The 12,181-nt window shown below is 37.3% G+C and overlaps 1 protein-coding gene across 1 annotated transcript in view; it reads right to left on the reverse strand.

The window, feature by feature from the left end:
• Window positions 1-12,181, reverse strand: part of ASPM (assembly factor for spindle microtubules) — a 30,035-nt gene that overhangs the window by 16,095 nt on the left and 1,759 nt on the right. Inside the window, exons 2-16 of the mRNA XM_042873725.1 lie at window positions 10,549-10,692; window positions 8,228-9,581; window positions 6,533-6,634; window positions 5,752-5,898; window positions 5,340-5,585; window positions 5,116-5,183; window positions 4,466-4,607; window positions 4,258-4,388; window positions 3,558-3,733; window positions 3,313-3,458; window positions 3,151-3,236; window positions 2,190-2,408; window positions 991-1,207; window positions 759-904; window positions 539-667 (exon numbers count right to left, since the gene is read on the reverse strand). Of these exons, the coding sequence (XP_042729659.1) occupies window positions 539-667; window positions 759-904; window positions 991-1,207; window positions 2,190-2,408; window positions 3,151-3,236; window positions 3,313-3,458; window positions 3,558-3,733; window positions 4,258-4,388; window positions 4,466-4,607; window positions 5,116-5,183; window positions 5,340-5,585; window positions 5,752-5,898; window positions 6,533-6,634; window positions 8,228-9,581; window positions 10,549-10,692 (3,453 nt within the window). The remainder of the gene's footprint in view (window positions 1-538; window positions 668-758; window positions 905-990; window positions 1,208-2,189; window positions 2,409-3,150; window positions 3,237-3,312; window positions 3,459-3,557; window positions 3,734-4,257; window positions 4,389-4,465; window positions 4,608-5,115; window positions 5,184-5,339; window positions 5,586-5,751; window positions 5,899-6,532; window positions 6,635-8,227; window positions 9,582-10,548; window positions 10,693-12,181) is intronic.

Genomic DNA, 12,181 nt, shown 5'->3' on the forward strand with positions numbered 1-12,181 from the left:
GATCATCACAAGTTCTGGCATAACTACTAGAAAAGCAAGAAACAAAATAATACACAGCTTGACTCAGAACACTGTGGGGAAGTCTAGCAGTTTAGCATCTACAGAAATAGTAAAACCATGTGAAAGTTTAATTTTACAAGCCATAAAGTGTAATTAAACAAAATAACAATTAATAGGAATTTAAAAGGAACAGCTCTTTTCAGTTCAAGGAAGCAGTGCAGCAACTTCACACCTGAATTCGGAAAAGGATTTAAGGGGAACTGAATTTCAGTTAGAACACAAAATAATTCCCGAAGGACATTAATTTTTAAGGAGCATCCACTTCGCAAAACATGTAACTACTTTAAAATGGTTTTCAACTAATCTTTAGTAGATTATGCTACCAAGAAGTCCAAATAATTTGATAATAATATTGCTTGTATGAATTTTAATGCCAATATTATTCCAATAAACCTGTGTACTCTATTAACAGTGAATTTATATTCTTTACTTAGTACTTCTCAAAGTACGAGTTCCACGCATTGCACAGATAGAGTACCTGAAAAAGTTTCAGTTCCCTTTTCAGCCTGAATTTCCTCCAAGCAGATTGAATTAAACGAGCGGCTCGAGTTTCCTGCCGTAGATCTAGAAGCCGTGAGCACAGAAACGACAGGTAGGTAATAACAACCTATTTAAACACAGAACATAGCCGAGTTAAGGACTGAGTAAAGAGATCTGGGCACATTTACATCAACTCTAACTAAAGACAACTATCCCACCTTCTCATCAGGAATTGTATTTGACATGTCTGAGTGATGAATCATTGCTGGTATTCCACCTAGGTCAGAAACTGCATTATTGATCAGCTGGAAGTTCTTCTTTTCATTTTCCAGCAGTTCCTTGTACAAGACTGAAGCAGTTACAGCTTTGCAAAGAGAAAAAAATTGTCAGATTAGATTGAGCATAAGAGTAATGGATTTAACAAGTGCTTCTGAACATTAAGTAACTTACTTTGGTCAAATGGTCCTTCCATAACATTTAGAGAAGTATCAGACTCTGAAGAGGATGAGGAGGAACAATTCAGTCCCACCTTATGAGTTCTTGAGCACTCTACTGTTTGAGTTGTACGCTGGCACACAGCTTCCAAAGGCACATAACACGGGTGGTAATGATGAATTAAATGACACAGCACTCTTCCATCTGAGAAACAGACTGTGAAATTTTCCACCTGTTTAATAAAATAAAATAAATAAAAAAAAAAAAAAAAGATACAGTTTCCTTGGTTTTTCAATGCCATTGCATTGATAGAAAATCCTACACCCAGTTTATATCTTGTACTTTTGAAAGTAATCAATCACAGAATGGCCTGGATTGGAAGGACCACAAAGATCATCTAGTTCCAACTCCCTGCTGCGGGTGGGGCTGCCAACCAGTACATCTGGCCCTAGATGAGACATGAATTCTGATCGCTTATTTTGAACAGAAACTATTGCTTCCTTTGAACATTCACTACGCATTGTCATATAGCTGTAAGAAACCTGCAACAAGTGTGAATTGCTGTACAGTGAAACTTCAAGGGAAACGCTTCAAAAAGAAAGCACGGTTTCTACAGGAGGATCTCTGGAAACTTCTACAGATGGCTCTCATGTAGGTCTTCAGAGCAGAAATCAGGAATGAACTTGCATGAGCTTCAAAGACTGTAATTTGCCCTTCAGAGGGATTATCAGGTGTGACAGGATTCGGAGTGAAGTCAAGTGTCTTAACAGGGCTTCTCAGAGAGTTGTTCTCAGAGAGAACAACTGGTAACATAATCCTTCTAAACAGACATCTCTGAAGAGAGGAATCCTTTTTGGCCTAAACGTTAGTTTAATTCTCACAGTTACTGTGAACAGTAAAAAATTTATGCACAAATACATTTAGGATGAATACTCATTTAAAAAAAAACCAGAAGATAATAACAAAAAAACCCACTGCAACTAAAATGTTATATTCCTAAAAGGCATTTTTATGCATGAGACTAGTGAGAAGGCAATATGCTTTTGCTCACATTTTTTAAAAAAGGAGAGCTGCAGGTCAATCCACAGACAGATGGTTATTCCCAATCAGACTATGTAAAGTTGAGAAGGATATTTAAAACTAATTAGTATTGCCTGTAACGATGTTATTCCATAGCTTAAAGAATTCTGCTCTCTAAAGAATAAGCATTTTACCTTGATACTGTAAAATCCACAAACAGCATTAACCCATGCCATCAGCAGCTTCACATTTTCACTGTGACTTTGAGGTGAGGGGCTACTGCTGTTATCTTCTTGTATTCTGCAACAACTTGAAAAAAGCTTGAGAGCACCCAGCTGCATTTTTATCTTACGTGCATTCTTTAAAAATTTGATTTCTTCTTTTAGCTGTTCCACGTTAAGAAGAATATCCACCTATTATGGAAGACAAAAAAAAAGAATTTATTTACGTAATCATTAAAACAGCTGAATGGATGCAGAAGCTGTAGGTATTGCCTTTTAAAGAAAGAGAAACTACTCTACTACCTGCCACACTAAGTCAGTAGTGATTAATATGGACTTGCCAACATAGGTGGCAACATCCTCCACCAAGTAAAGAACTTAAGAAGCAGAGAACTTAAACCCACGCTCAGCCTTTTCATGGCAAAAGGTTACAGAGCAGTTTAGCAGAAGTGGGTGCTGGAGTCGGGCAATGGAGCAAGCAGAAGACAGTAGTGAAGAATGTTTACAACTTCATTAAATATCATTAAATACTCTATACTGCCTGTCAGACTAACCTCAGAAGCTAATTGAAAATTCGATTCTCCTCTCACTTTCCAGTTAATAAGATCTTACCAGCTTTTGGAAACCAAAGTTATTTTAGTCTAATTATCAACTCCGACAGCCTAACACCATATGCTCAGAAGTATCTGTGTGTTTTTTTTCCTCCAAAAACTTTTATGACTGTATACAAGAAAAAAAAAAAGTGCATAAAAATGTTAAAATATACCGTTAGGGCTATTAGATAGCATTTCTATGACACTTAGAATTTACAGTGTAAATAGTTCTATGGTCTGCCTACACAGACAACAAATAATTGCTAAAGGACTGATATCTTCATTACCTTTCACCTCAAATTAGTGGAAAAAAAAACCCAACAAACACAAAGAAGTAATACCTGGAAAGCAAAGACAATTTTCCACAGCAGAGCTAATGTTCGTTCCCTGTGTCTGTCCACAATATCCCTACAGTCAATTGAAGCACCTATTAAATAAAAGAAAGAAATAAAACATGCACTACTCCTGCAATGGGCTTAGAATAACTGATTTCTAGGCCTTACCACTGTCATCTTTCAAGTGAATTCCTCGCTGTTTAAGAACACTGAGAACAATATCAACATTATGCATCTTCTGTAGACGACTAATTGCTGGAACTCTCAGCTGTTTTGAAAGATTCCAGTCTCTGGTTAGAAGTTCCATTGCTCTCCTAACAAAGGGAATTTCACAGTTTAATACCTTAACTTAGCTCAAATAAAGTATTTTATAAGGAAAATGAACGGTTCAAAATAATACGGTATCAACATACACAAGACGAATGCCGCACTGTAGGTCCACAGCCAGATTTGTTACAGCAAAATCAAATTCATCAAGTGGAGTTTGAATATGGCTGACGGGTAGTCCCAGGAAACCAAGATGGCGAGAAAGATCACCTTCACCGCTCAGGAAGTCACGAGAAATAGCCAGCAGAATGTCTTTACTTGTCTTAAAATAAACAAACACAGATATACGTTAGATACAAATATTTAAAAAGATAAATGTCTTGCACAGCTTGTCTGCGCAGTACAAAAGTACAGGAAATTAAACGTAGCAAAGACATTTATTAGAGTCTGTATGACAGATGTTGCATATTCCCTTATCACAGCAAAATAACAGAAGAAAAATCAGGAAACCCACAAACTGGTTTAAGACCAGCTGCAGTGCAGTACGCTAGAGCAATACTTAAGAGCAGTGCAGCAGCTTAGCTTTAGAAAGGGAAGCAAGGTAATGCGACATAACAAGAGTCCTTCCTAAAGAAGCGACACAAAACGTTCATAGGAAATCTTCTTCAGAACCATGAAGTCATGCACTGAGAATAAAAGCACAGGTAAAAGCACAAGCATGAAGAGCCAAGACTCATTATAGAAAAATACATGATATTAAAAAAAACAAACAAACATACATTCAGTCACAGAATGTTCATATGTAGAACAATGCTTGACTCAGACATCAAATCATATCTCTCTTACCTTGAATTCTGCGTCCTTACAAAAGAGGCAAGGGTCATGGGCAATCAATCTGGACTGTTTAGCACGATCCAGAAAGCAAACTAACAACAGCAATTTTTTCAGTGTGAATTTCGACAAGGCTTCTTCATGGCCTAAAATGACAGAACTAATTAAGTGGCAGTTCAAAAATTAATTGCTAAGATGGCCTATTTTTGGAAATACTAGTTACCTTCTCGGTAAAGGTGAGGCACAGTGGGATGTCTATATTCAGCTGCAATGTCAGGGTTCCAAAGCAAGCGATTAAGAATAAATACTGCCAAACCCATAAAATCACTATTGCTCTCCAAAGTTATCAGTTCCCCATAAACAGTCTAATATGAAGGAAAGAAGAAAAAAAACAAAACCATTAAAAATGGCCTTAAACGCTATATGCTCATGTGAATGTCATACACTATGGAAATAGTACTGGTATTCTGTAACAGCAAGTGGTAGCTAGTCTTTAAAAATCATTTTTTAAAACAGTGACTAAAAGATTAAACAAAAGGAAATTTCAGAACATTCTGTCTTATATAAAAACATGTTTGAGAATTTGCACTTAGAGGCATCTTCCTATAGGTCACTGAGGAGTGAAACTAACTGCAACCTGCTCTTCTGTAATTAGTTCAACTTTCCTTGATTAAATATTTTCCTTTTTAATAAACAACTTTTAATGCAAGTTGGTTATAGTAAAGCAAAAGGAAAGAAAATGTGCTATAACTTAATCAAATCCACTTAGACTAATAAAACAGAAAATAAAAGAGAAACCTGAAACACTCTCTTCTAGAAAGCTTGCTAGATTTTCTAAATATTTTGATTACAGATCGTAAGTTCTGCACTTACCTCCAGCCCTATACGCAGCCACAAGGGATTGTAAGATAAAAGCCAGTTAAGGACTTTCTGCCTCTCTCCTGCGAAAGAGCATTTTGTGATATTACATTCAGTAAATACTTGATATTATAGAAAAACGTACTAACAATTGCTTTTAGTTTAAACCAACTAAGATTATGAGCAATCATTTCCCTACTCACAAAACAGGAGCATGTGAAAATTTATAGTATTCTTACCTACATCTTTCCAAAGATGCCTGTCTCGACGAACTAGCAAACGTCGAGTTTCAATCTCAACCTCCAGCTTCTTAATAGCTTTAACCATTGTGTCAGATGTAAACAGACGACAAGCATCCCGACGTAACTTGTTCAGTCTACGACGAGCAGTATATGCTTTTAGAGATGCTTCCTCTTTTGTTGGTGCTTTAGGAACACTGGTTTTATGATGGTTCTCTTCTCCCAAGATAAGAGCAGCTGCATTTACTGTTTAAAACACAGGTAAATATAAGAACTGTGAAATAACAAGATCTACTCTTTGTATAAGAGCTAATGTAATGCAAAGTAAAATGACAAGTAAGACTAGTGTTAAGATATTCATTAATATGAACAAAAAATTTGAGAACTTTAAAAGTGAAAATCCTGCACTTACCTTGTGAGGTGTTTGTTTTCACACTGAAGTCATCAGGGGTGAGCACAAAATTTAACCACCAAGTGAAACCTCGTTGTTGCTTCTCCTTCCAACGTTCATCGTAAAACATGTTTTGAGCAGCAAAAGGCATTGGGTGCCTAGGAATGACTTAAAAGAAATAAATAAAATCAAAACGTCAGTCTCTCCTTCGATCAATATTTAAAGAATAGCAGTTCTTGAAATGTATGACAAGCAAGTTATGGAAAAGATTAATGTCTGATACTCCATCTAGCACTACAGCAGAAAAAAACTAGGTTTTCAGAATCTCCAGTGACTTGTGAATCAGCCACCAGTAGATAAATTTCAGTCACAAAACATGGATAAAGTCAGAGCACTGTGACAAAGACATGATTTCTGGATCATAGGTCATTTCTGGCACATATCTCAGGACAAAATCCAGTTGAGTTATATTACCTTCAGGAACAACCATTTCATACACACATTTTTTTTCTGACCAGATCAACTTACTAGTACCAGATTTGCTAAATCAATACAGGGAACACACCTATAAAGTACCTTTTGCATTTACTTCTTGTATTCAAAACAGGAGGAAAGGACCATGTGTTACAACAGGTTTCCTATGAGATGCATCGTAAAAGGTACAAAATTTTCTACTATTTAATTGTGTGTACAATCTTCTATTTCATCCCAACTCTACCCAGTTGGTCTCAACTACAAGCAGCAGCAATTGAGCAATTAGTTCAATGGAAATGGATTTACTGAATACCAGAATTCTGTTTACCTGTTTTCAGCGGTTTCACAAATGTCAGGTGAGACTGAGCCAATCCAGCAATGGGCTTGTTAATTCTATTGGTAGTTTTTGATGCTTTCTGAAGGGAAGAACCTAAAAAGAGCACACAAGTATCAATAAAAAATGTCAGTGAAACTTACCATATTAGGATTCGTAATTCCCCCCAACCCCTATAAGATAGCAGTAATCTCTCGATGATGAAGAAAGTTAAGCAGAGTATCTAGTCTACAATCAATAAGGGAAGAACTGTTAAGAGCATGGAAGGGTGATTTTATTTCACAGTTCTTCAGAACATCAAAGAAATGTACTGTTAAAATTGATTCTAACGGATCCTGATAGAGCTTTGACAGATGAAGTGACCTAGGGTTAAGAGACCTAGATTTTCTGAACGTATGAAAACAAACACTTTCAGAGCTAACTCTTTGTCATGGTGACATCAAATGAAGGATTAAAAAAGGTATCACGCTGCAAATGGACTTTGGTTCCTGGCTTACACCCAATGACAAGGTATTATCTTGGAAGAAAAAAAGAGGCTGGTTTACAGACTGTGTCAATATGTTTAGCTGAAGTGTTTTTTTTTGTGCTTATTCCAACCTCTCCTATTATTCTGATAAGTTTTAAGCATATTTTGGTTGTTAATAAGAAAAATGGGTTTAACGTGGATTATTCTGAGGCTGGTTGCAAAGGTAACTTTTATAGTGAAATATGATTTTTCTTTGTGAAGCAGCACCTACTACACTATCTACACGTGCAATTAAAATAACATGTTATATTTTGAAATAAACTGTACTAAAAAGAACGCAATTCAAAAATTATGCCATCTACAATTACACCTGTGGATGAATAGAAATAATCTGGTGGGTAGCATTGCTTTTTCCTGCTGGACATGAACCTGGTGACTTTTTATGAAGGCTGTCTTAAAGAGCCTGAACTCAAACCACATTACTGAAAGCCTCAAACTAATTCCAGATCACAGAATGGGTCGTCTGAAGAACTGAAGAAAACAGCATATGCTATTTTAATCTCAAAGCCATGATAATTTTTTTTCCTGGTAGTTATATTACAGAGACTGCAGGAAGATTCGCAAATGAAACGCTTCTTTTAGTTACCACTCCTCTCATACTCCAAAATGTATCTGGGAGCGGAACCCTTTGAAACCATAAGAGCACACTGAAACACAAGAAGTCAGCTTGTTCTGATCTTCCAGCAACGAAGTATTGGTAAGCTGCGGAGGTAGGAAGACCTACAGAAAGCTGATATCATACTCAGTGCAGACAGTAAAAAAACAGGCAGCACAAGTAAGACCTAGGAACTATTTGAAAATGCATTACAGCAGAAAGGGATTCAAATATTCACACTGGTAAGCGTACACCTAACAGCAACATTGCACAGTGAGCAAGTTTCTAGTAAATTTGAATTACCATGCTCAGGAATTGCCAGATACTTTTCCAGTTTTTGTCATTACCAAGATTTAGAAAAGAATGAAGTAAATTTGAATCCAATAGTATAATCAAAGATCTAGTTTTCAAATTTGTACAGTGCAGATAATTTCTCAGAAAGAAATTACAAAGACCCACATTTCAGAGATACAAAATATCCTTGACTGTTGCTAGACAGTTCCGTTTGCTATGCAAATGTTGTAAACAAAAGCATTTTCCAAAAGTGATAAATGAAAGTACAGCTCACCAGCTTTCTTGTTCTGCCCTATTCTCTCTCGGGTTGTATGTTTGAAGGCTGACGGTCTCACGGTAGCGTGCTTTTTACTGTCCATGCTGGATGTAAGAGCTCTTTTTCTTTCCACTTCTTCCACGTGCACTGGGCCTACAACTCTATTTTTTTCCATAGATAATTCATTTTTCCTCTTACGACACAAAGACGTTAATTCGGTAGATGAGCTTATTTTGTCGCTGGGACAGTTATTTCTAGCTGAAACTGGACCTATCACTGGAAGGTGTTCAGATATTTCAGCCTTTGTGTATAATGGCGCCATATTTTCACATGTCATTATTGCGCTATTAAGGCATTTCTTAGATTTGGGCGGAAGCATTCCCATTTTTTTCCTCTCATCAGCACTGGGCTTACTTTTGATGACAGTGGCAGACAGAACTGGGCGCTTTTTTGGTTGCTCTATCTGAGAAGAATGTGTTTGAAATTCCCCTATAGAAGGACAAGTGGAGTGATTTTCTTTGGATTTGTTATGATGAAGCCCTTGTGAATCTACGCTATGCACCTCAAAAGCTTCATTTAACACACATTCTACATGAACCTCTGTTCTTGTCTGTCTGTCTCCATTTTTTTTCCATTTTGAGGGGACACATTGCTTCACAACATAAGTCTCTGTTGTACAAGATATTAAAGCTGCCTCTGGTTTGGGAGTCTTTGACTGCATATACAATTGCATGTCTTTCACAAACTGATCAGGTGACAGAATTGGAACGGGTGGCTCTACTATATCTCCATCAACTTGATAATTGTCATTTACAAAAGAATCTGGACTTAAAAATCTCCTTGTACTTAAAAAGGGCACAGATGATGAATGTTCTGGAGTACAAACAGGTGAGAGCGTACAATTGAGAATTACTTCATCATTTGAAATCAGTGGTTTTCCTAATCCAGGAGAGCTGCATGCACTTCCAGATTTCAGTTCATTGTGGTCATCAACTGATTTATTGAAGTTGTGGCTGTCCATTACAGGCAATAACCCCTCATTTACGGCAGCAGCAATATCTGAGAATGTAGTAGATCTTCTCATTGAAAGGGGTGTGCCAGCAGTAGTACGAAGTTCCTCTAGCACTGGTACAATAGGAGAGATAGGCAATTTATTTTCTGAGCCAACAGGAGATTCGTTTACTGGCGATGTACTGTTTTGCACTGCATTCTGATTTTCACATGATTGAAGTGGGCTTCTCAGTCTATCTGCCTCCTGGGAAACTTGAAAGGTTTTATTAACGTTTTTAGCTTTTGAATTTCTTTTATTAATTTTCCTTGGAACGGATGTTTCTGAACTGTTCTTCTTTTTTATAGTATCCCAAAGACTCTTCTGAAAAAGAACCATAAATAAATGTTAGTATGTTGGCTTTCCGCGTACATTTATGCATAGAAGTGAACATTAGTACCTTCTTTTAAAGTCTAAAATTACAAAAAAGAATACCTAGGCATATGACACAGACATGATGAAAGGGGAACATTTAGGCTAGCAAGGAGAAAGCTTGAGGGATCTACTTGCAGTTTTCTAACACCTAAGAAGAAGGTATTACAGAAGCTGTGAATGCCCCATCCCTGGAAGCATTTAAGGCCAGGTTGGATGGGGCCATGGGCAGCCTGAGCCAGTGGCTGGCAACCCTGCACATGGCAGGCAAATTGGAGCTAGATGCTCTTTAAGGTCGCGTCTATCTCAAGATATTTCTATGATTCTGAGGTAAGAACCTACGGTAGTACAGCAAGAGGCAGCAGGCACAAGTTGCTTATGAGGAAGATTGAATCTGTTTATGTATATGTGTAGGGGAAAGCATGTATCTTCATGATGAAGAAAATTAAATATAGGAATAGGATGTCCACAGTAGAGTTACAATCTCCCTCACCACAAATGCTCAAGGCTTGACACAAGCTAGACTAAAGCTTTCCTTTAGCAGAAGATTGGAACAGAAAATTTTCACCACTTCCAATCAAAACCTTTTTGCGATTGCCATAAAATAAGCAGCTAAATACATAACTGTACTAAAAGCACCAACAAGAAGATAGTCCAAAAAAGAAGGCAAAGTCAACACATTTAGTCCAGAATTCACTATAATTTATTTCCATGATTGAAAATAGGGTTTTATTCTCTAAACAGCAATATATCAGTACCTATTTTTCAAACCTGCTGAAAAAAAATGAAATACAATGTGGCCTCCCACAAACAACAATTAAGAATTTTTAATCCTTCATTGAATTTTGACTAATGAAAACAGTATGTTTCAGCTACATTAAAGTAATGAAATGAGATAAGACAATAAAAACATACTCACCTTTTTTTTCACAGGTTGTTCAGCAACGCCCAAAAGCACAGCCTGATGCTTTACAATGCCGTTGACAACAAATGTTACCAGTTCTCTGACCTTGCCTTCTTCTGACGGGGTCCACGTTACACAAACAAATATTCTTTGTCCTGACTAATGGAAAGAAACGCTTGATGTAAAGCGCTTATGTAAACTTTTTTATCATCAAATATAAGAATAATCAAACCAAATGAAAGCACAATATAGAAGAAACGCATGCTTTGACACTGTGAAGTGATAATCCATCTCTAAATGTCAGCTGCTCACCCTTACATATTCTAATATATTATATTAATTGAAGTAAACAACCAAAAATGTCATTTTATTCAAGAGGCATATAATTCTTGAAGAAATTATAATGGAAAGCAAGCAAGAACACATATAAATGTAAAACACAACAGAAAGGATAATACTAGGGTAAAAGTAGATGGAAGAGATTACATGATGTTTTTGCACGTATTAATCTAATAAGGTCATTTTCTGAGAATGGTATTTGGACTTGTAATCTGAGGCTAAGTTTCAGGACCTTAGCTGAATGTAAACACAATCATCATTTTTTTTTTAAGTCAAACGATCTGCAGAGATATGATTACACAGACAAGTTCATTGAATAATTCATTGAATAAAAGTGAAAACACCGAGGGTCTGATCTGCAAATAAAGAAGAAAGCCACAGAGCTCTGTGTGTGCTGTAAAGATTGCTCATGCAGAGTGCCCTACCAAATCACTTCTGTGCAGGTATCAATACAAACAGATCAAAACATTTTTATACCACTGTCAAATTGAAAAACAGTGTGAAAGCTACCAATCTTTAGAGCATTTGAACAAGGAGTTCTGCCTCTTTAAGCAGATCCATTTCCGGAAAACACACTAATTCAACACATGCTTATACTGCAAGATCTATCAACAATATGGCTGACGTGGCTGCTGAGCAGCTGTCCATCATATTTGAAAAATCATGGCTGTCCGGTGAAGTCCCTGGTGATTGGAAAAAGGGAAATATTACTCCCATTTTTAAAAAAGGTAGAAAGGAAGACCAGGGGAACTACTGGTCTCTGTGCCTGGGAAAGAGCATGGAGCAGATCCTCCTAGAAGCTACGTTAATGCACACATGAGATAAAGAGGTGATTCGAGACAGCCAACATGGCTTCACTAAGGGCATGCCTGTCCAATCTGATGGCCTTCTATGATGGAGTGACTGCATCAATGGACAGGGGAAGGGCGACAGATGTCATCTATTCTGGACTTACACAAAGCCTCTGACATGGTCTCTCACCACATCCTTCTCTCTAAATTGGAGAGGTGTGGATTTGAAGGATGAACTGTTCAATGGATTAGGAATTGGCTGTCTGGTTGCAGCTCAAGAGTTGTCATCAATGATTCTATGTCAGGGTGGAGGCCGGTCACAAGCAGTGTCCCTCAGAGGTCAGTCTTGCGACCAGTGCTCTTCAACATGTTCATCAATGACATAGAAGACGGCATTGAGTGACCCCTCAGCAAGTTTGCAGATGACACCATGCAGAGAAATGCAGCTGATACATTGGAAGGAAGAGAAGTCATCCAGAGAGACCTAGACAAGCTGAAGAAGTGGGCCCATGTGAACA

The sequence above is a fragment of the Lagopus leucura genome, unplaced genomic scaffold (assembly GCF_019238085.1).
Source record: "Lagopus leucura isolate 7727_CA_CO unplaced genomic scaffold, USGS_WTPT01 Super-Scaffold_100009, whole genome shotgun sequence".
Classification (NCBI taxonomy): Eukaryota; Metazoa; Chordata; class Aves; order Galliformes; family Phasianidae; genus Lagopus; species Lagopus leucura.